The 23,896-nt window shown below is 42.1% G+C and overlaps 1 protein-coding gene across 2 annotated transcripts in view; it reads left to right on the top strand.

Annotated features, from left to right (window-relative positions):
- OTUD7B (OTU deubiquitinase 7B) overlaps positions 1-23,896 on the top strand; it is a 57,532-nt gene that overhangs the window by 23,292 nt on the left and 10,344 nt on the right. For both annotated transcript variants that reach the window (XM_067472363.1, XM_060758035.2), the window contains exons 2-11: positions 474-633; positions 6,913-7,083; positions 8,590-8,832; positions 11,097-11,198; positions 11,377-11,504; positions 12,860-12,972; positions 13,069-13,196; positions 17,707-17,856; positions 17,994-18,108; positions 22,320-22,404. In XM_067472363.1, coding sequence (XP_067328464.1) covers positions 549-633; positions 6,913-7,083; positions 8,590-8,832; positions 11,097-11,198; positions 11,377-11,504; positions 12,860-12,972; positions 13,069-13,196; positions 17,707-17,856; positions 17,994-18,108; positions 22,320-22,404 — 1,320 coding nt within the window. In that variant the 5' untranslated portion in view covers positions 474-548. The remainder of the gene's footprint in view (positions 1-473; positions 634-6,912; positions 7,084-8,589; positions 8,833-11,096; positions 11,199-11,376; positions 11,505-12,859; positions 12,973-13,068; positions 13,197-17,706; positions 17,857-17,993; positions 18,109-22,319; positions 22,405-23,896) is intronic.

Genomic DNA, 23,896 nt, shown 5'->3' with positions numbered 1-23,896 from the left:
GCCCAACTTTATGGCCAAGGAATTGGTGAAAGAATTGGATGTCTACGTGAGGAGTGATGGGCCGTTCAATACCTTCTGAAGATAGTGATATTTTGCTTTTGGAACTTAAGACGAACCTTCCCCTTGTTTCATTGCTTTAATGTTTTCAACTAAACCGATAACCGTTTGCAGTATTTACCTTTTGTCTCTTGCCGTTTTACAACGTCTGCTTGCAAATTTATATTACTCGGAAACCATAGAGAAACGTTGTTTTATTGCGCGTCATGAAAAAGATAGCCGTTTCAGCAAACGTTTTTGCAAAACTAAAAATACGAAGTGAAGGAAAACTGGGGCAGGGAAACGTTGTTTCTCTAGGCAAAAACATTTTGCACTTTTTGCAAACTATTTGTAAACTTCTTCCCAAATGTATCTGAAACAAGTGATTTCTGGTCTTGTTGCCTTTGCTGAGCTTCCTCCTCTCCTTTCCCTTCTAGACTGACGCTGCGGAAGAAGCCCGGATCCTCCATGTCCCATCCATTCCCGGCCGGCCGTGAGCAACTCCGGATCCCATGACCCTGGAGATGGACGTGGTCCTCTCCGACTTTGTCCGCTCAACCGGGGCAGAGCCGGGATTGGCAAGAGACCTGCTGGAAGGTAAGAGGATCCCCCTTCTCTCTCCTGTTCCACTTTTGGGGTGCTTTGAATGCAGGAAAATTGCATTCAGAGCACCCCCAACTGATAGCCATCCAGTCTCTGTTTAAAAGCATCCAAAGAAGGAGCCTCCACCTCACTCCGGGGCAGAGAGTTCCACTGCTGAACAGCTCAATTAATAATAATAATAATAATAATAATAATAATAATTTGGCATTGATAACCCCCAAGATACCTCTCTGCCTGTTGCTAGGGAGAGATACTTACTTACTTATTTAGGCGATCCCTCGTTTTCCGAGGAGGATTGTCTTCCAATGTTCTTGTGGGTCCGTAGGTGACTGTGGAGCCCTATTCTTGATCTGCATCTTCTTCCGCAGTGAGGGTATAGGTTTCCAGGTGGAAGGCAGTCTCGGTCAGGGTTGGCTTGACGCGCATTCCTCTTGGCACGCTTCTCCCTTTTGCCCTCCATTCGTGCATCTTCAAATTCTGCAGCACTGCTGGTCACAGCTGACTTCCAGCTGGAGCGCTCAAGGGCCAGGGCTTCCCAGTTCTCAGTGTCTATGCCAGAGTTTTTAAGATTGGCTTTGAGCCCATCTTTAAATCTCTTTTCCTGCCCTCCAACATTCTGTTTCACGTTCTTGAGTTTGGAGTAGCGCAACTGCTTTGGGAGACGGTGGTCAGGCATCCAGACAATGTGGTCGGTCTAGCGGAGTTGATGGCGGAGGACCATCGCTTCAGTGCTGGTGGTCTTTGCTTCTTCCAGCACGCTGGCATTTGTCCGCTTGTCTTCCCAAGAGATTTGCAGGATTTTCTGGAGACAGCACTGATGGAATTGCTCCAGGAGTTGCATGTGATGTCTGTAGACAGTCCACGTCTCGCAGGCGTATAGCAGGGTTGGGAGGACAATAGCTCTATAAACAAGCACCTTGGTCTCCCTACGGATGTTCCGGTCCTCCAACACTCTCTGCTTCATTCGGAAGAATGCTGCACTCGCAGAGCTCAGGCGGCGTTGAATTTCAGTGTCAATGTTGACGTCTGTAGACAGTCCACATTTTGCAGGTGTATGGCAGGGTTGGGAGGACAATATCTTTATAGACAAGTACTTTGGTCTTCCTATGGATGTCCCGGTCCTCAAACACTTTCTGCTTCATTCGGGAAAATGCTGCACTCGCAGAGCTCAGGCGGCGTTGAATTTCAGTGTCAATGTTGACGTCTGTAGACAGTCCACGTTTTGCAGGTGTATGGCAGGGTTGGGAGGACAATATCTTTATAGACAAGTACCTTGGTCTTCCTATGGATGTCCCGGTCCTCAAACACTTTCTGCTTCATTCGGGAAAATGCTGCACTCGCAGAGCTCAGGCGGCGTTGAATTTCAGTGTCAATGTTGACGTCTGTAGACAGTCCACGTTTTGCAGGTGTATGGCAGGGTTGGGAGGACAATATCTTTATAGACAAGTACCTTGGTCTTCCTATGGATGTCCCGGTCCTCAAACACTTTCTGCTTCATTCGGGAAAATGCTGCACTCGCAGAGCTCAGGCGGCGTTGAATTTCAGTGTCAATGTTGACGTCTGTAGACAGTCCACGTTTTGCAGGTGTATGGCAGGGTTGGGAGGACAATATCTTTATAGACAAGTACCTTGGTCTTCCTATGGATGTCCCGGTCCTCAAACACTTTCTGCTTCATTCGGGAAAATGCTGCACTCGCAGAGCTCAGGCGGCGTTGAATTTCAGTGTCAATGTTGACGTCTGTAGACAGTCCACGTTTTGCAGGTGTATGGCAGGGTTGGGAGGACAATATCTTTATAGACAAGCACCTTGGTCTCCCTACGGATGTCCCGGTCCTCAAACACTCTCTGCTTCATTCGGAAGAATGTTGCACTCGCAGAGTTCAGGCGGTGTTATTATTATTATTATTATTATTATTATTATTATAAATTGGCATTGATAACACCAGGATTCCTCTGTGCCTGTTGCTAGGGAGAGATAACCAAGAAGGCAACAGTATAAAGGCAGAGAGTTCCACTGCTGAACAGTTCAATAAATAATAATAATAATAATAATAATAATAATAATAATTGTTATAAATTGGCATTGATAACACCAGGATACCTCTGTGCCTGTTGCTAGGGAGAGATAACCAAGGCGGCAACAGTATAAAGGCAGAGAGTTCCACTGCTGAACAGCTCAAATAATAATAATAATAATAATAATAATAATTTGGCATTGATAACACCAGGATACCTCTGTGCCTGTTGCTAGGAAGAGATAACCAAGAAGGCAACAGTATAAAGGCAGAGAGTTCCACTGCTGAACAGCTCAATAAATAATAATAATAATAATAATAATAATAATAATAATTTGGCATTGATAACCCCCAGGATACCTCTGTGCCTGTTGCTAGGAAGAGATAACCAAGAAGGCAACAGTATAAAGGCAGAGAGTTCCACTGCTGAACAGCTCAATAAATAATAATAATAATAATAATAATAATAATAATAATTTGGCATTGATAACCCCCAGGGTACCTCTGTGCCTGTTGCTAGGGAGAGATAACCAAGAAGGCAACAGTATAAAGGCAGAGAGTTCCACTGCTGAACAGCTCAATTAATAATAATAATAATAATAATAAACCAGGATTCCTTTGTGCCTGTTGCTAGAGAGAGATAACCAAGAAGCCAACAATATAAAGGTCTCACAGCTCTGAATGTAAACAATAGGGATGTTGTTTTCTCCGGCGTTGTTTTCCCAGTTCCGCTGCCAAGTCCAGGAAGGAAATCCCATCTTGGGTGGGGCAGGGATTGGCCTTAGATCTGCCAATGCCACCAGTTCCCATATAGGTAAAACAGGGCGAGGTTACAATAATATTCAGAATTGTCAATCTTGCAAAGTGTGGGAACGACGATCGGAATGCCTTGGGCGGGTCCTCTTGGCAGCTCCCTTGCAAAGGAATGGGGCTCGTCGGCTGCAGTTTGGATCAAAATAAGGACCTGAACACCCCAAAGATGTTGGATCCCATTGGATCTAATGGTTTTATTAAATGTGCTATTCTAATAATATAATATAATGTAATATATTATAATATATTGTATATACATATAATATTTATAATATTATATTGTAATGCAATATAATCCTAATAATAATATGATATTATAATTATATATTTATATTACATGTAATATTGCTAATAATATTACAATGGTATCATACAATATAGTAATAATTAATGCAATATAATACTAATATGATATTATAAATATATATTTATATTACATTTAATATTGCTAATAATATTACAATATAATGATATAGTACAATATAGTAAATAATACTAATAATATGATACTATAATTATATATTTATATTACATGTAATATTGCTAATAATATTACAATATAATGGTATAATACAATATAGTAATAATAATTGCAATACAGTACTACTAATAATAATATATTTTATATATTTTAGATTACATGTAATATTATAATATAATGGTATAATACAATATAGTAATAATTACTAATTAATGCAATATAATACTAATACTAATAATATATTATAATTATATATTTATATTACATGTAATATTACAATATAATGGTATAATACAATATAGGAATAAGTAATAAGTAATGCAATATAATACTAATAATATGATACTATAATTATATATTTATATTACATGTAATATTGCTAATAATTTTACAATATAATGGTATAATACAATATAGTAATAATTACTAATTAATGCAATATAATACTAATAATATGATACTATAATTATATATTTATATTACATGTAATATAAATATTAATATCACAATATAATGGTACAATATAGTAATAATTACTAATTAATGCAATATAATACTAATACTAATATGATATTATAATTATATATTTATATTACATGTAATATTACAATATAATGATATAATACAATATAGTAATAATTAATGTAATATAATCCTAATAATAATATGATATTATAATTATATATTTGTATTACAAGGAACATTACTAATAATATTACAATATAATGGTATAATACAATATAGTAATAATCAATAATGCACTATAATACGAATAGTAATATGATAGAATAATTATATATGTATATTGCATATAATATTACTAATAATATTACAATAGAATGGTATAATACAATATTGTAATAATTAATAATTAATGCAATATAATCCTAATAATAATAATATATTGTAATTATATATTTTATGTTACATGTAATATTATTAATAATATCACAATATAATGGTATAATACAATATAGTAATAATTAATAATTAATGCAATATAATACTAATAATAATAATATATTGTAATTATATATTTTATATTACATGTAATATTACTAATAATATTACAATATAATGGTATAATACAATATAGTAATAATTAATAATAAATGCAATATAATACTACTAATAATAATATATTATAATTATATATTTATATTACATGTAATATTACTAACAATATTACAATATAATGGTATAGTACAATATAGTAATGTATAATAGTGATATTGTACTATGCTAATAATATAATATATTGAATGTATATGCATCTTGTAAGCCTTCGGGGTGAGAAGGGCGGCATAGAAATGTCATAAATGAATAAATTTTAAGTAGTGAAATTGGTTTTTTAAATATTTCTGTTTTTATTATATGTTTACATAAATAAACATTTTGTATTTACATATTCTATATTTACATATACTATGTTTATGTATTGTATTCATATTACTTTACATTTGGAGTGACTCTAGAACAGTGTTTTTCAACCTGGAGGTCATGAGGGGGTTTCAGAGGGGTCACCAAATTCATATTTCTGATGGTCTTTGGAATCCCTTTGCATAGTTGTTTGAGTCCACAGTGCCTCTGGATGTAGGTGAACTACAACTCCCAAACTCAAGGTCAATGCCCACCAAACCCTTCCAGTACTTTCTGTTGGTGATGGGAGTTCTGTGGGCCATGTTTGGTTCAATTCCATCATTGGTGGAGTTCAGAATGCTCTTTGATTGTAGGCGAACTATAAATCCCAATAACTCCCAAATGTAAAGGTCGATTTCCCCCAAACTCCACCAGTGTACACATTTGTGCATATTAAGTATTCGTGCCAAGTTTGGTCCAGATGCATCATTGTATGAGTCCACAAAGCTCTCTGGACGTAGGTGAACTACAACTCCCAAACTCAAGGTCAACACCCATCAAACCCTTCCAGTATTTTATTTTGATCATGGAGGTTCTGTTTAGGAAGTTTGGCCCAAGTCTATCGTCGGTGGGGTTCAGAATGCTTTCTGATTGTAGGTAAACTATAAATCCCAGCAACTATAACTCCCAAATATCAAAGTCTATTTCCCCCAAACTCCACCAGTGTACACATTTGGGCGTATTGAGTATTAGTGCCAAGTTTGGTCCAAATCTATTATTGTTTGAGTCCACAGTGTTCTCTGGATGAAGATGAACTACAACTCCCAAACTCAAGGTCAATGCCCACCAAACCCTTCCAGTACTTTCTGTTGGTCATGGAAGTTCTGTGTACCCAGATTGGTTCAAGTCCACCATTAGTGGAGTTCAGAATGCCCTTTGATTGTAGGCAAACTATAAATCCCAACAACTGCAACTCCCAAATGTCAAGGCCTATTTTCCCCAAACTCCACCAGTGTTCACATTTGGGCATATATGGGTATTAGTGCCAAGTTTGGTCCAGATCCATCATTGTTTGAGTCTACAATGCTCTCTGGACGTAGGTGAACTACAACTCCCAAACTCAAGGTCAATGCCCACCAAACCCTTCCAGTGTTTTCTGTTGGTGATGGGAGTTCTGTGTGCTAAGTTTGGTTCAAGTCCATCATTGGTGGAGTTCAGAATGCCCTTTGATTGTAGGCGAACTATAAATCCTAGCAACCACAACTCCCAAATGTCAAGGTCTATTTCCCCCAGACTCCACCAATGTACACATTTGGGCATATTAAGTATTCATACCAAGTTTGGTCCAGATCCTTCATTGTTTGAGTGCACAGTGCTCTCTGGATGTAGGTGAACTACAACTCCCAAACTCAAGGACAATGCCCACCAAACCCTTTGAGTTTTTTCTGTTGGTCATGGGAGTTCTGTGTGCCAAGATTGGTTCATTTCCCATCGTTGGTGGAGTTTAGAATGCTCTTTGATTGTAGGTGAACTATAAATCCCATATTTACATAATATAATAGGATCATAGTTGGAAGCTCCTTTCTCTTTGCTCTTCTTCTTCAGGGAAGAACTGGGACCTGAGTGCCGCCTTGAGTGACTTTGAGCAGCTCCGGCAAGTCCATGCGGGGACCCTGCCCCACCCCTTCCCGGAAGGGCGCCCCTTCAAGCCCCCCGAGAAGGAGGCCCCACGACCCACGCGGCCCGTCCTCCAGCGCCAGGATGACATCGTTCAGGGTAAGCGAAACAGCCTTGGGACGAGACCCCAAGAGGTCATCCAACCCAACCCCATTTTGCATCTAGTAAGACACCATCAAAGCCCTCCTGACAGATGACCTATCCGCCTCTGAATCATAGAATTCTAGCATTGGAATAGACCCCAAGAGGTCATCCAGTCCAACCTTATTCTGCCATAAAGGGAGGCATCATCGAAGCCTTCCTGACTGATGACCATCCTGCTTCTGAATCATAGAGACCCCAGAGGTCATCCAGTCCAACCCATTTCTGTTCCGCAGGAATACACCATCAAAGCCCTCTTGATAAATGGCCATCCTGTCTCCGAATCATAGTAACTTAGAATTGGAAGAGGCCCCAAGAGGTCATCCAGTCCAACCCCGTTCTGACATGTAGGAAGGCACAATCAAAGCCCTCCCAACAGATGGCTATCCAGCCTCTGAGTCATAGAATTAGAAGAGACCCCAAGAGGTCATCCAGTCCAACCCCCTTCTGCTTGGCAGGAAGGCACAATCAAAGCCCTCCTGACAGATGACCATCCAGCCTCTGAATCATAGAATTCTAGCGTTGGGAAAGACTGCAAGAGGTCATCCAGTCCATCCCCTTTCTGACATGTATCAAAGCCCTCCCCACAGATGGCCATCCTGCATCTCAATCATAGAATGCTAGAGTTGGAAGATATCCCAAGAGGTCATCCAGTCCAACCTAATTCTGCCATAAAGGAAGGCACCATCAAAGCCTTCCTGACAGATGGCCATCCAGCCTCTGAATGATAAAATTCTAGCATTGGAATAGACTGCAAGAGGTCATCCAGTCCAACCCCTTTCTTCCTCATAGAAATGCACCATCAAAGCCCTCTAGACAGAGCGCTATCCTGCATCTCAATCATAAAATGCTAGAGTTAGAAGAGACCGCAAGAGGTCATCCAGTCCAACCCCTTTCTGCCTCGTAGAAATACACCATCAAAGCCCTCCCGACAGATGGCCATCCTGCATCTCATTCATAGAATTCTAGCGTTGGAAGAGACCCCAAGAGGTCATCCAGTCCAACCTTATTCTGCCATAAAGGAAGGCACCATCAAAGCCCACCTGACAGATGGCCACCCAGCCTCCGAATCATAAAATTCTAGCATTGGAAGAAACCCCAAGAGGTCATCCAGTCCAGTCTTATTCTGCTGTAAAGATGCCATCAAAGCACACCTGACAGATGGCCATTCACCAACTCAATCATAGAATTCTAGAGTTGGAAGAGACCCTACCCAGCAGGAAGGCACAATCAAAGCCCTCTCGACAGATGGCCATCCGTGTAAAGACCTCCAAAGAAGGAGATTCCACCAGTCTCCGAGAGAGCTGTTCAGCAGTGGAACTCTCTGCCTCGGAGTCTGGTGGAAGAGTCTGGTGGAAGCTTTGGAACAGAGGCTGGATGGTCATCTGTTGGGAGGTGCTTTGATTGTGCGTTTCCTACACATCTCTTCCACTTTGTTGATTTATGACCCTGTGTCCTTCTCAGAGAAGCGCTTGTCCCGCGGCATCTCCCACGCCAGCTCCACCATCGTCTCCTTGGCGCGCTCCCATGTCTCCAGCAATGGCGGCAGCAATGGCGGCAGCAACGGCAGTGGCGGCGAACATCTCCTGGAGATGCCCATCTGCACGTTCCAGCTCCCGGACCTGACCGTCTACAACGAGGAGTTCCGGACGTTCATCGAGCGGGATCTCATTGAGCAGTCAATGCTGGTGGCCTTGGAGCAGGCCGGTAAGGAGGGCCTCCGAATGTCGAAAATACGGGGTGTCCCAAAAAATGTAAACACACTTCAAAAGCTGATATCTCACTTGATGTGTTGTCGAAGGCTTTCGTGGCCAGAATTACTGGGTTGCTGTGAGTTTTCCAGGCTGTCTAGCTATGTTCCAGAAGCATTCTCTCCTGACATTTCTCCCCCATCTATGACAGGCGTCCTCAAAGCTTGTGAGGTCTGTTGGAAACTAGGCAAGTGGGGTTTATATATCCAGAGTGGGAGAAAGAACTCTTGTCTGTTGGAGGCAAGTGTGAATGGTGCCACTGGATGGCCTTGCAGCTTCAAAGCCTGGCTGCTTCCTGCCTGGGGGAATCCTTTGTTGGGAGGTGGGTGGGAGAAAGAACTCGTGTCTTTTGGAGGCAAGTGTGAATGTTGCAATTGGTCACCTTGGTTAGCATTGGATGGCCTTACAGCTTCAAAGCCTGGCTGCTTCCTGCCTGGGCAAATCCTGGGTGTCATAGCATTGGATGGCCTTGCAGCTTCAAAGCCTGGCTGCTTCCTGCCTGGGGGAATCCTTTGTTGGGAGGTGGGTGGGAGAAAGAACCTTTGTCTGTTGGAGGCAAGTGTGAATGTTGCAATTAGCCACCTCGATTAGCATTGAATAGCCTTGCTTCCAGACAGGAAACAATCAGGGCCAGCTAACACCTCCCAACAAGGGATTCCCCCAAGCAGGAAGCAGCCAGGCTTTGAAGCTGCAATGTTGGAGGCAAGTGTGAAGTTTGCAACTGACCACTTTGACTAGCATTGAATGACCTTGCAGCTTCAAAGCCTGACTACTTCCTGCCTGGGGGAATCCTTTGTTGGGAGTGGGTGGGAGAAAGAACTCTTGTCTTTTGGAGGCAAGTGTGAATGTTGCAGTTCGATTAGCATTGAATGGCCTTGCTTCCAGACAGAAAACAATCAGGGCCAGCTAACACCTCCCAACAAGGGATTCCCCCAGACAGGAAGCAGCCAGGCTTTGAAGTTGCAATGTTGGAGGTAAGTGTGAAGTTTGCAACTGGCCACCTTGACTAGCATTGAATGACCTTGCAGCTTCAAAGCCTGACTACTTCCTGCCTGGGGGAATCCTTTGTTGGGAGGTGGGTGGGAGAACGTTCTCATGTCTGTTTGAGGCAAGAGTGAATGTTGCCATTGGCCAGCTTGATTACCACTGAATGGCTTTGCAACTTCAAAGCCTGGCTGCTTCCTGCCTGGGGGAATCCTTTGTCGGGAGATGGGTGGGAAAAAGAACTCTTGTCTGTTGGAGGCAAGTGTGAATGTTTGCCATTGAACACCTTGAATAGCATTGAATGGCCTTGCAGCTTCAAAGCCTGGCTGCTTCCTGCCTGGGGGAATCCTTTGTTGGGAGGTGGGTGGGAGAACGTACTCATGTCTGTTGGAGGCAAGTGTGAATGTTGCCATTGGTTAGCTTGATTACCACTGAATGGCTTTGCAACTTCAAAGCCTGGCTGCTTCCTGCCTGGGGGAATCCTTTGTTGGGAGGTGGGTGGGAGAACGTACTCATGTCTGTTGGAGGCAAGTGTGAATGTTGCCATTGGTTAGCTTGATTACCACTGAATGGCTTTGCAACTTCAAAGCCTGGCTGCTTCCTGCCCGGGGGAATCCTTTGTTGGGAGGTGGGTGAGAGAAAGAACTCGTGTCTGTTGGAGGCAAGAGTGAATGTTGCCATTGGCCAGCTTGATTACCACTGAATGGCTTTGCAACTTCAAAGCCTGGCTGGTTCCTGCCTGGGGGAATCCTTTGTTGGGAGGTGAGTGGGAGAACATACTCATGTCTGTTTGAGGCAAGTGAATGTTGCCATTGGCCAGCGTGATTACCACTGAATGGCTTTGCAACTTCAAAGCCTGGCTGCTTCCTGTCTGGGGGAATCCTTTGTTGGGTGGTGTTAGCTGGCCCTGATTGTTTCCTGTCTGGAATTCCCATTTTTTGAGTGGTCCTTTCCTTTTCCCTCTCAGCCGCTTAAGCCTTTGTTTACATTCAGAAGGACAAAACGAGGGATTTCCTTTCCAAATCCCGGACGAGCCCCCATTTTTCACTTTAGCGGCCGAGGAGGAAAAGGAAGGGGCCTGAGGCTGTTAGGAATTGTGGGAATTGAAGTCCAAAATACTGGGCGGGCCCAACTTTGCATTTTCCTGATGTATACATTTTTTTGGGGGGCACCCTATAATATAAAAATCCGGGCAAGGACCCTGACCGCGCTCTTTGTGTTGTTCCTCTCCCGCAGGTCGGCTCAACTGGTGGGCCAACGTGGATCCCAGCTGCCAGCGGCTGCTTCCTTTGGCCACGACGGGAGACGGGAACTGCCTTCTTCACGCGGCATCACTAGGTAGGAACCCTAGGTTATCCCAAGGTGCAACATGGCAATCTCCTCCTAAACTTGCCAGGCTTATAGCAGGGTTGCCATTGTGGCCTGAGAGTCCTAGACTTGGAAGAGACCCCAAGGGCCATCCAGTCCAAGGGGGTTCTGCCTGGCATCCGACCACAATCCACCCTCTTGTTTGCAGGGATGTGGGGTTTCCACGACCGGGACCTGATGCTCCGCAAATCCCTTTACACCCTGATGGATAAAGGGGCCGAAAGGGAGGCTCTGAAGCGGCGCTGGCGCTGGCAGCAGACGCAGCAGAACAAAGAGGTATTATTATTATTATTATTATTATTATTATTATTGAATTATATTATTATATTATGCTATTATTATACAATCATTATATTTTATTATTATATTATACCATGATTATTATAACATCATTGTATTATTATTATGCCATCATTATTACCAGTATATTATTATTATTATTATTATTATTATTATTATTAATACCCTCACCATATTATTATTATTAATATTACTGTATTATGCTATTATTATATCATTATATTATATTATTAGATTATACTATTATTATTACTATTATTATATCATTGTATTATTATTATTATGCCATCACCATTACCAATATATTATTATTATTATTATTATTATTATTATTATTATTATTACTATATTATGTTATTATTATACCATCACCATTATATTATATTATTAGTACTGTGCTATTATTATTATATTATCATCATCATATTATATTATTATTAAATTGTACTATTATTATATTATTATATTATACTATTACTATTATTATTATTACTATTATAGTATTCTATTATATTTATTATGCTATCACTATTACCAGTATATTATTAGTAGTAGTATTAGTAGTATTAGTATTACTATACCATCATCACTATATTATTATTTATTATTATGCCATCACCATATTAGATTATACTAGTATATCCTCACCATATTATTATTAAATTATGCTATTATTATTATTATACCATCACCATTATATTATATTATTAGTATTATGCTATTATTATACTATCACCATATTATTATTATACTATGCTAATATTATTATACCATTACCATTATATTATATTATTATTACATTACGCTATTATACCATCACCATTATATTATATTATTATTGCATTTAAAATGCAATACAACTGTTTGGTTTGCTCCTGACACGAAAGATAAATAAATATTATTATTATATTATGCTTTTATTATACCATCACCATTATTATTATTATTATTATTATTATTATTATTACTATTACGTTAATATTATTATATCATCACCATTATATTATATCATTATTATGCTAATATTATACCATCACCATTATATTATAATATTATACTATTATTATACCATCACAATTATATAATAATAATAATAATAATAACAATAATAATAATAATAATAATTATTATTATTATTATTATTATTATTATTACTGTAGCACTCTTTGGTAGAGAAGCCTAAAGACCTTGCATGACTTCCACGATTCTACAGCATTGAGCCCTGGCAGTGTATTCATAGCATAGCCAGGCAGGAAGACACTATCCAACCCCTCCTGACAGATGGCCACCCAGCCTCTCTTTACTTGTTTCTTCCCTTTCTGCCCCACCAGTCCGGCCTGGTCTATACGGAAGAGGAGTGGCAGAAGGAGTGGAACGAACTCATCAAGCTGGCCTCCAGCGAGCCGCGCATGCACTACGGCACCAACGGCAGCAATTGCGGCGGGTGAGCACCCCCTTGGCCCCAAAAGCTGGATCCGTGCAAGCATTTTGCTCTTAGAGTTGGAGGGCATTTCCAACATGTTCTCCCCCTTTTGTTTAGGGTGGAAGGGTCCGAGGAGCCCGTCTACGAGAGCCTGGAGGAGTTCCACGTCTTCGTCTTGGCCCACGTCCTCAAGCGGCCCATTGTGGTGGTCGCCGACACCATGCTGAGGGATTCCGGAGGGGAAGGTAGGAAAAAGAGAAACCATGAAGCGAAGGACACGTCTTCTCATTCCTTTCCTTTTTGGCTGTTCCCTCTTCCACACTTCCTCCTCCGTTGAATCATAGAGTTGGAAGGGAATCCCAAAGGCCATCCAGTCCACTCCCTTTATGAGAAGAAACGGGGGAAGAGGAAATCAGCACCCAAATGACTCTGCGACTATTATGCGAGGAACACCAAAACACCCATTTTGCCACCTAAAATGGGGAGTGCGACTATTACATGAGGTTCCTCCTTTATTGAATCATAGAGTTGGAAGGGAACCTCAAGGGCCATCCTTGTGAAAAGAAAGGGAGGGAGGAGGAAATCAGCCCCAAATGGCTCTGCAACTATTATGCGAGGAACACAAACACATTAATTTTGCCACCTAAAATGGGGAGTGCGACTATTACATGAGGTTTCTCCTTTATTGAATCATAGAGTTGGAAGGGAACCTCAAAGGCCATCCAGTCCACTCCCCTTGTTAGAAGAAAGGGAGAGAGGAGGAAATGAGCCCCAAATGGCTCTGCGACTATTATACGAGGAACATAAAAACACCGATTTTGCCACCTAAAATGGGGTTTCTCCTTTATTGAATCATAGAGTTGGAAGGGAACCTCAAAGGCCATCCAGTCCACTCCCTTTATGAGAAGAAAGGGAAGGAGGAGGAAATCAGCCCCAAAAGACTCTGCGACTATTATGCGGGGAACATAAAAACACATTTTTTGCCACATAAATAGGGGGGAATCCCAAAGGCCATCCAGTCCACTCCCCTTATGAGAAGAAAGGGAAGGAGGAGGAAATCAGCCCCAAATGGCTCTGTGACTATTATGCGAGGAACACAAAAACATTAATTTTGCCACCCAAAATGCAGAGTGCAACTATTACATGAGGTTCCTCCTTTATTGAATCATAGAGTTGGAAGGGAACCTCAAAGGCCATCCAGTCCACTCCCCTTGTGAGAAGAGAGGGAGGAGGAAATGAGCCCCAAATGGCTCTGTGACTATTATGCGAGGAACACAAAAACATGTGTTCCTAAAGTGGGGAGTGCGACTATGGGGAGTGTTCCTAAAATGGGGAGTGCGACTATTATAATATAACGGGGAGTGTTCATAAAATGGGGAGTGTGACTATTACATGAGGTTTCTCCTTTATTGAATCATAGAGTTGGAAGGGAACCTCAAAGGCCATCCAGTCCACTCCCCTTGTTGGAAGAAAGGGAGGGAGATTAAATCAGGCCCAAATGGCTCTGCGATTATTATGCAAGGAACACAAAAACACCAATTTTGCCACCTAAAATGGAGAGTGTGACTATTACATGAGTTTCCTCCTTTATTGAATCATAGAGTTGGAAGGGAACCTCAAAGGCCATCCAGTCCAATTCCCTTGTGAGAAGAAAGGGAGGGAGGAGGAAATCAGCCCCAAATGGCTCTGCGACTATTATGCAAGGAACACAAAAACACCCATTTTGCCACCTAAAATGGGGAGTGCGACTATTCAACAGAAGTTCCTCTTCTGTTGAATCATAGAGTTGGAAGGGAATCCCAAAGGCCACCCAGTCCACTCCTTTTATGAGAAGAGAGGGAGGGAGGGAGGAGGAAATTAGCCCCAAATGGCTCTGCGACTATTATGCGAGGAACACCAAAACACCCATTTTGCCATCTAAAATGGGGAGTGCGACTATTACATGAGGTTTCTCCTTTATTGAATCATAGAGTTGGAAGGGAACCTCAAAGGCCATCCAGTCCACTCCCCTTGTGAAAAGAAAGGGAGGGACTAGGTAATCAGCCCCAAATGGCTCTGCGACTATTATTCGAGGAACGCAAACACATAAAAACACCCATTTTGCCAGCTAAAATGGGGAGTGCCACTATTACATCATGTTCCTCTATTGAATCATGAAGTTGGAAGGGAACCTCAAAGGCCATCCAGCCCACTTCCCTTGTGAGAAGAAAGGGAGCAGGAAATCAACCACACATGGCTCTGCGACTATTGTGCGAGGAACACAAAAACACCCATTTTGCCAGCTTAAATGGGGAGTGCCACTATTACATAAGGTTCCTACTCTATTGAATCATAAAGTTGGAAGAGAACCTCAAAGGCCATCCAGTCTTGTGAGAAGAAAGGGAGGGAGGGAGGAGGAAATCAGCCCCTACTGGCTTTGCGACTATTATGCGAGGAACACAAAAGCACCAATTTTGCCACCTAAAATGGGGAGTGCGACTATTACATGACGTTTCTCCTTTATTGAATCATAGAGTTGGAAGGGAAACCCAAAGGCCATCCAGTCCACTCCCTTTATGAGAAGAAGGGGAGGGAGGAGGAAATCAGCACCCAAATGGCTCTGCGACTATTATGCAAGGAGCACAAAAACACCAATTTTGCCATCTAAAATGGGGAGTGCGACTATTACATGAGGTTTCTCCTTTATTGAATCATAGAGTTGGAAGGGAACCTCAAGGGCCATCCTTGTTAAAAGAAAGGGAGGGAGGAGGAAATCAGCACTGAAATGACTCTGCGACTATTATGCAAGGAACACAAACACATAAAAACACCCATTTTGCCAGCTAAAATGTGGAGTGCGACTATTACATGAGGTTCCTCCTTTATTGAATCATAGAGTTGGAAGGGAACCTCAAAGGCCATTCAGTCCACTGCCCTTGTTAGAAGAAAGGGAGGGAGGGGGTAGGAAATCAGCCCCAAATGGCTCTGCGACTATTATGTGAGGAACACAAAAACACCAATTTTGCCACCTAAAATGAGGGTGCTACTATTACATGAGGAAATACAGTACAACCTGTGCTCCTCTTCCAGCATTTGCTCCCATCCCCTTTGGTGGCATCTACCTGCCCTTGGAGGTCCCCGCCAACAAGTGCCATCGCTCCCCGCTGGTGCTGGCCTAGGAACAGACCCACTTCTCCTTCTTCCACACTTCCTCTTCTATTGAATCAGAGAATTGGAAGGGAACCTCAAAGGCCATCCAGTCCACTCCCCTTGTGAGAAGAAAGGGAGGGCGGAGGAGGAAATCAGCCCCAAATGGCTCTGCGACTATTATGCGAGGAACACAAACACATTAATTTTGCCACCTAAAATGGGGAGTGCGACTATTATATGAGGTTTATCCTTTATTGAATCATAGAGTTGGAAGGGAACCTCAAAGTCCATCCAGTCCACTCCCCTTGTGAGAAGAAAGGGGGGGAGGAGGAAATGAGCCCCAAATGGCTCTGCGACTATTATGCGAGGAATACAAAAACACCAATTTTGCCACATAAATAGGGGAGTGCAGCTATTACATGAGGAAATATGGTACAACCTGTGCTCCTCTTCCAGCGTTTGCTCCCTTACCCTTTGGTGGCATCTCCCTGCCCTTGGAGGTCCCCGCCAGCAAGTGCCTACGACCAGATCCACTTCTCCACCTTCTTCCACACTTCCTCCTCTATTGAATCATAGAGTTGGAAGGGAACCTCAAAGGCCATCCAGTCCACTCCCCTTGTGAGAAGAAAGGGAGGGAGGAGGAAATCAGCCCCAAATGACTCTGTGACTATTATGCGAGGAACACAAAAATGTGTTCCTAAAGTGGGGAGTGCGACTATGGGGAGTGTTCCTAAAATGGGGAGTGCGACTATTATAATATAATGGGGAGTGTTCCTAAAATGGGGAGTGAGACTATTACATGAGGTTTCTCCTTTATTGAATCATAGAGTTGGAAGGGAACCTCAAGGGCCATCCTTGTGAAAAGAAAGGGAGGGAGGAGGAAATCAGCCCCAAATGGCTCTGCGACTATTATGCGAGGAACACAAACACATTAATTTTGCCACCTAAAATGGGGAGTGCGACTATTACATGAGGCTCCTCTTCTATTGAATCATAAAGTTGGAAGGGAACCCCAAAGGCTATCCAGTCCACTCCCCTTATGAGAAGAAAGGGAGGAGCAAATCAGCCCCAAATGGCTCTGCGACTATTATGCGAGGAACACAAAAACACCGATTTTGCCACCTAAAATGGGGTTTCTCCTTTATTGAATCATAGAGTTGGAAGGGAACCCCAAAGGCCATCCAGTCTTGTGAGAAGAAAGGGAGGGAGGGAGGAGGAAATCGGCCTTAAATGGCTCTGCATCTATTATGGGAGGAACACAAAAACACCAATTTTGCCACCTAAAATGGGGAGTGCGACTATTACATGAAGTTCCTCTTCTATTGAATCATAGAGTTGGAAGAGGAACCCAAAAACACCCATTTTGTTACCTAAAACGGGGAATGCGACTATTACATGAGGTTCCTCTTCTATTGAATCATAGAGTTGGAAAGGAACCCCAAAGGCCATCCAGTCCACTCCCCTTGTGAAAAGAAGGGGAGGGAGGAGGAAATCAGCCCCAAATGGCTCTGCGACTATTATGCGAGGAACACAAAAAAACCAATTTTGCCACCTAAAATGGGGGGTGCGACTATTACGTGAGGAAATACATTAAAACCCCATTTACAACCTTTGCTCCTCTTCCAGCGTTTGCTCCCATCCCCTTCGGCGGCATCTACCTGCCCTTGGAGGTCCCCGCCAACAAGTGCCACCGCTCCCCGCTGGTGCTGGCCTACGACCAGGCCCACTTCTCCGCCTTGGTCTCCATGGAGCAGAAGGAGTCCAGCAAGGAACAAGGTGCGAATGCTGTCCTCATATTGTTGTATTTGTTGATCTCCTGGCCTTTTAGCCTCATTATGGGATGCGAAAGGGCCTCCAGTTGCTTACAGTGGGTTTAGAAACTTCAGGAAACAACTTGACTATTTCCTCCGCAGCCGTGATCCCGCTGACGGACTCCGAGCACAAGCTGCTTCCCGTCCACTTTGCGGTCGACCCCGGGAAGGACTGGGAGTGGGGCAAAGACGACGGCGACAACGTCAAACTGGCAAGGTGAGGCTCTTCCTGGTAGACTTGGCAAGGACTTGCAGAGGTTGGAACTCAACCACATCCCATACAAGTTTGTAGTCCTTATCAAGGAGATGCTTTGTGTCCTTGTTGTTGTTGTTGTCGTCCTTAAGGTGGAAAGCACACATATGCATTTTAGATAGATTAGGAGTCTGCTGGTGTTCCCTGTAATAGGCACTACGAGCACCTAAAGCTTTGGAGAGCTTATGTTCAACCATTTCAAAGCTTTCTGTTTGAGCGGTGATGGCATGATCGTCAGCATAGATGAAACTCTCTTTTCCTTCTGGCAGTGGCTGATCATTTGTGTCAATGTAATATAATATAATATATTGTATATACATATAATATTCATAATATTATGATGTAATACAATATAATTCTAATATGATATTCTAATTAAATATTTTATATTACATGTAAATATTACTAATAATATTACAATATAATGGTATAGTACAATATTGTAATATATAATACTGGTATTGTACTATGCTAATAATATACTGTATATACTTGAGTATAAGCCTAGTTTTTCATCCCTTTTTGTAGAACGAAAAAGTCCGCCTTGGCTTATACTCGAGTCAAGGTTATTTATTATTTTACTCTGTTATTGTTATTGTTATTTTACATTTATTATTTTAACTCTATTTATTATTATTATTACGTTTATCATTTTATTCTTATTATTACATTTATTATTTTGCTCTATTATTACTGTAATTATTATGTTTCCCTTATTTTACTCTATTACTATTTATTATTTCACTTTATTAATGTTATTATTACATTTATTATTTTACTCTATTATTACTGTTATTATTATTATGTTTCTCTTATTTTACTCTATTACTATTTATTATTTTACTTTATTGTTATTATTATTACATTTATTATTTTACTCTATTATTACTGTTATTATTATTATGTTTCCCTTATTTTACTCTATTACTATTTATTATTTTAACATTTATGATTTTCTTCTCTTTATTATTATTATTATTATGAGTCGCCTTTGGGCTGATATGGGCGGGATACAAATGTAATTAAATAAAATAAATAATTGGAAGGATACTTTAGCATGTTTACATCAAAGAAGCTTAGAATAATGGTTTAATCAGAGTTCGACAGTCTTATCTTAAATTTCAGTTTTATGTAAATAATCAAAAATATTTAACCTCCTGATGCCTCAATTAATGTAATTATTTTGGTATCTATTTTTATTTCGAAATTTACCCATAGCTGCTGCATTTGCCACCCTCGGCTGATACTCGAGTCAATCAGTTTTCCCATTTTTTTGTGGTAAAATTGGGTGCCTTGGCTTATATTCAGGTCGGCTTATACTTGAGTATATACGGTAATATATTGTATGGATATATATCTTGTAAGCCGCTCTGAGTCCCCTTTGGGGTGAGAAGGGCGGCATATAAATGTTGTAAAAATAATAATAATTTTATTTGTCGTGTCAGAACAACCAGTCAAATTATATTACATTTCTAACAGAACAAAGCAAACAAGCAGATTACAAAATTTGTGAGTATGAGAGTTGGTTAAATGTCCTTTGACCAGTATCTGGCCACTTGGAGTGCTTCTGGTGTTGCTGCAAGAAGGTCCTCCCTTGTGCATGTGGCAGGGCTCAGGGTGCATTGCAGCAGGTGGTCAGTGGTTTGCTCCTCTCCACACTCACATGTCGAGGATTCCACTTTGTAGCCCCATTTCTGAAGGTTGGCTCTGCATCTCGTGGTGCCAGAGCGCAGTCTGTTCAGTGCCTTCCAGGTTGCCCAGTCCTCTGTGTGCCCAGGAGGGAGTCTCTCATTGGGCATCAGCCATTGGTTGAGGTTCTGGGTTTGGGCCTGCCACTTTTGGACTCTCGCTTGCTGAGGTGTTCCAGTGAGTGTCTCTGTAGATCTTAGAAAACTATTTCTAGATTTAAGTCGTTGACGTGCTGGCTGATACCCAAACAGGGGATGAGCTGGAGATGTCTCTGCCTTGGTCCTTTCACTATTGGCTGCTACTTCCCGGCGGATGTCAGGTGGTGCAATACCGGCTAAGCAGTGTAATTTTTCCAGTGGTGTAGGGTGCAGGCACCCTGTGATAATGCGGCATGTCTCATTAAGAGCCACATCCACTGTTTTAGCATGGTGAGATGTGTTCCTCACTGGGCATGCATACTCAGCAGCGGAGTAGCACAGCGCAAGGGCAGATGTCTTCACTGTGTCTGGTTGTGATCCCCAGGTTGTGCCAGTCAGCTTTCGTATGATATTGTTTCTAGCACCCACTTTTTGCTTGATGCTCAGGCAGTGCTTCTTGTAGGTCAGAGCACGGTCCAGAGTGACTCCCAGGTATTTGGGTGCGCTGCAATGCTCCAGTGGGACTCCTTCCCAGGTCATCCTCAGAGCTGGGTTTTCCCACTCAGAGTTTTCCAGAAGAAACCAGAGATAATAATAATAATAATAATAATAATAATAATAATAATAATAATATCTTAAACATGGATGGAGCAAGCACACTCCCCTGAGGGAGGCTGTACTTTTGTTTCTGCCATAATCTTCTCTGGCCTTGGAACTCAACAAAAAAGCTCCTGTTTTGTAGTAGATTTCCTATGAAGCGGGTGACTGATGGTTCTCCTTTATTTCTAGCCACATGGTAAACCTCTGAGTTCTCCCTTTTTGTTCCTCTCCTTTGAGCATGTAGAGAGAAAGAAGTCTCCAGAGAGACAGGTGGTTAGAGAGTTTCATCTATGCTGACGATCGTGCCATCACCACTCAAGCAGGAAGCTTTGAAATGGTTGAACAGACGCTCTCTGAAGCTTTAGGTGCTTTTCTTCCTCATTACAGGGGAAACCAGCTGCTATAAAACAGGAGCTTTTTTGTTGAGTTCCAGGGCCAGAGAAGATGATGGCGGAAACAAAGGAACTGCCTGCTTCTGGGGAGCGTGCTTGCTCCATCCATGTTTAACATTATTATTATTTATTTACGACATTTATATGCCGCCCTTCTCACCCCGAAGGGGACTCGGAGCAGCTTACAAGATATATTTATTTATTTATTTATTTCGTATACTTGTACCCCGCCCTTCTCAACCCCCGAAGGGGGACTCAGGGCGGCTTACAAAAAGGCACATCTTGGTGCCTGCACAGATACAATAACATATAAAACCAGTAATTAAATGGTCAACAATTAAAAACAATTAAAACAATTAAAACAACAATATATCACACAATCAATAGCCAATCTCAGACACCGCGTTCGCCACTCAGAGTTCATATTTCGTTCCACCTTGTCCAGTTCCTATCCATCGTCACAGTTCCTTATTCATCTGCCAGATTGCCCAAACGCCTGGTCCCACATCCATGTTTTTAATTTCTTTCTGAAGGAAAGGAGGGATGTTGCTGATCTGATCTCCCCGGGGAGTGAATTCCACAGGTGAGGGGCCACCACTGAGAAGGCCCTGCTCCTCGTCCCCGCCAATCTCACTTCTGACAGAGGCGGGGTCGAGAGCAGGGCCTCCCCAGAGGATCTCAGACTCCAAGATGGGACGTAAAGGGAGATGCGTTCGGACAGATACGCTGGGCCGGAACCGTAAAGGGTTTTGTAGGTCAAAACCAGCACTTTGAATTGTGCTCGGAACTGGATCGGCAGCCAGTGGAGCTGATATAACGGGGGGGGGGGGGGGTATGCTCCCTGTATGACGCTCCAGTGAGCAATCTGGCTGCCTCCCGCTGGACTAATTGAACTTTCCGAACAGTCTTCAAAGGCAACCCCACGTAGAGTGCGTTGCAGTAATCTATCTGGGATGTAACAAGAGCGTGGACCACCGTGGCCAGATCCGACTTCCCAAGAAGTCCATACAAAATATATTATTAGCATAGTACAATATCAGTATTATATATTACTAATCTATTACTAATCTAAGCTGATTCCTAATCTATCTAAAATGCATATGTGTGCATTTCACCTTTCCTGTAGATAAATGTAGTTTTTTCAGTATAGTCTTGTATAACTTTTAAAGCTTGACTCTGTTCCCGCGGAAGCTCCTTGGCTGTATTGCTGTCCTCAAGAAGCTTTGGGTCTGCTGAAACTGCTGTTGTCGTTGCCGATTTACCTTTCGTATTCCTTCTCGGAATTACCCAGGAGCAGAAACGTTCTCTCTCAATCTCAATCCCTTTTATCTCTGTCTGTCTTCCGTGTCTCCATTAGCGTGACGCTGTCTCTGGAAGCCAAGCTCCACCTGCTGCACAGCTACATGAACGTCAAGTGGATCACGTTGCCTTGCGACACGCAGGTAAAGGAGTGCGGAGGAGCATAGACCTAGTTTCGGAAGGGTGCGGGTGGTGTGGATGGAAGAGGTCTTCGGAAATGCTCCCACTGTTTTGATCCCTAGAATAGAGACGAAGCATAACGGGACGGACGCGGGTGAAACACCCAAAGCCATGTTCATGCAGTTGCGAGTTTGGAGTGGGTTTGTTGTTTGCAAAACTGGACTTGCACCCAAATTGATTCGGACTGCACGGAACCGAATCAACTATTCCTTTCCCTGCCATCATTGTTTTTAAAGTTCTGACCTTAAACACCACAACAGTTGGGTAAAATCAGCAAGCAGTTTATTTAAGAATAAATGTAGCCAAAGCAGAGCAAAGTAGTAATCCACAGTAAAAGTTCCAAAGCCAGTTTAGTTCGTCAGGCATAGAGGAAGACAGGAATAAAGAGTCCAAGGAGATCCATGAAACTAGACACTTGAATCTATGAACAGCACAGGAAGCATCTCCCATAGGCAAAGCATGAGCTTGGTGAAGCTTGATACATGAAACTTGGCATTATCCCGACATTGCCTCAACTGAAGCAGTTGTCTCCCACAAATCATTATAAACTCTATGGGAGATGCTTCCTGTGCTGTTCATGGATTTAAGTATCTAGATTCGCTCAGCTCCTGACTCCAAAAATGTAAGGAACACATTCTTTCTTAGTTTTGGTTTGTTATCTATTTTCTGTTGAATCCGAGGTGAGCGAAACCAGACACTTGAATCCATGAACACCACAGGAAGCATCTCCCATAGGCAAAGCATGAGCTTGGCGAATTTTGATACATGAAACTTGTCGTTATCCCGACGTTGCCTCGACTGAAGCAATTGTCTCCCACAAATCATTATAAACCCTTCCCTGATTCCAAAACTGCAAGGAACGGATTTTTTTTAGTTTTGGTTTGTTATCTATCTTCTGTTGAAACTGAGATGAGCTAAACTAGACACTTGAATCCATGAATACCACAGGCAAAGCATGACCTTAGCAAACCTTGATGCATGAAATTTAGTTTTATCCCTACGTTGCCTTAACTGAAGCAATTGTCTCCCAATTGACTCCAAAACTGCAAGGAAAGCATTCTTTCTTAGTTTTGGTTTGTTATCTATCTTCTGTTGAATCTGAGCTGAGCGAAACTAGACACTTGAATCCATGAATACCACAGGCAAAGCATGAGCTTAGCGAACCTTGATGCATGAAACTTGGCTTTATCCCGACGTTGCCTCAACTGAAGCAATTGTCTCCCAATTGACTCCAAAACTGCAAGGAAAGCATTCTTTCTTAGTTTCGGTTTGTTATCTATCTTCTGTTGAATCCGAGATGAGCAAAACTAGACACTTGAATCCATGAATACCACAGGCAAAGCATGAGCTTAGCGAACCTTGATGCATGAAACTTGGTTTTATCCCAACGTTGCCTCAACTGAAGCAATTGTCCCCCAATTGACTCCAAAACTGCAAGGAAAGCATTCTTTCTTA

This window comes from Anolis sagrei, chromosome 12, assembly GCF_037176765.1.
Source record: "Anolis sagrei isolate rAnoSag1 chromosome 12, rAnoSag1.mat, whole genome shotgun sequence".
In the NCBI taxonomy this organism is placed as follows: domain Eukaryota; kingdom Metazoa; phylum Chordata; class Lepidosauria; order Squamata; family Dactyloidae; genus Anolis; species Anolis sagrei.
This window is presented reverse-complemented; position numbering and strand designations above follow the sequence as displayed.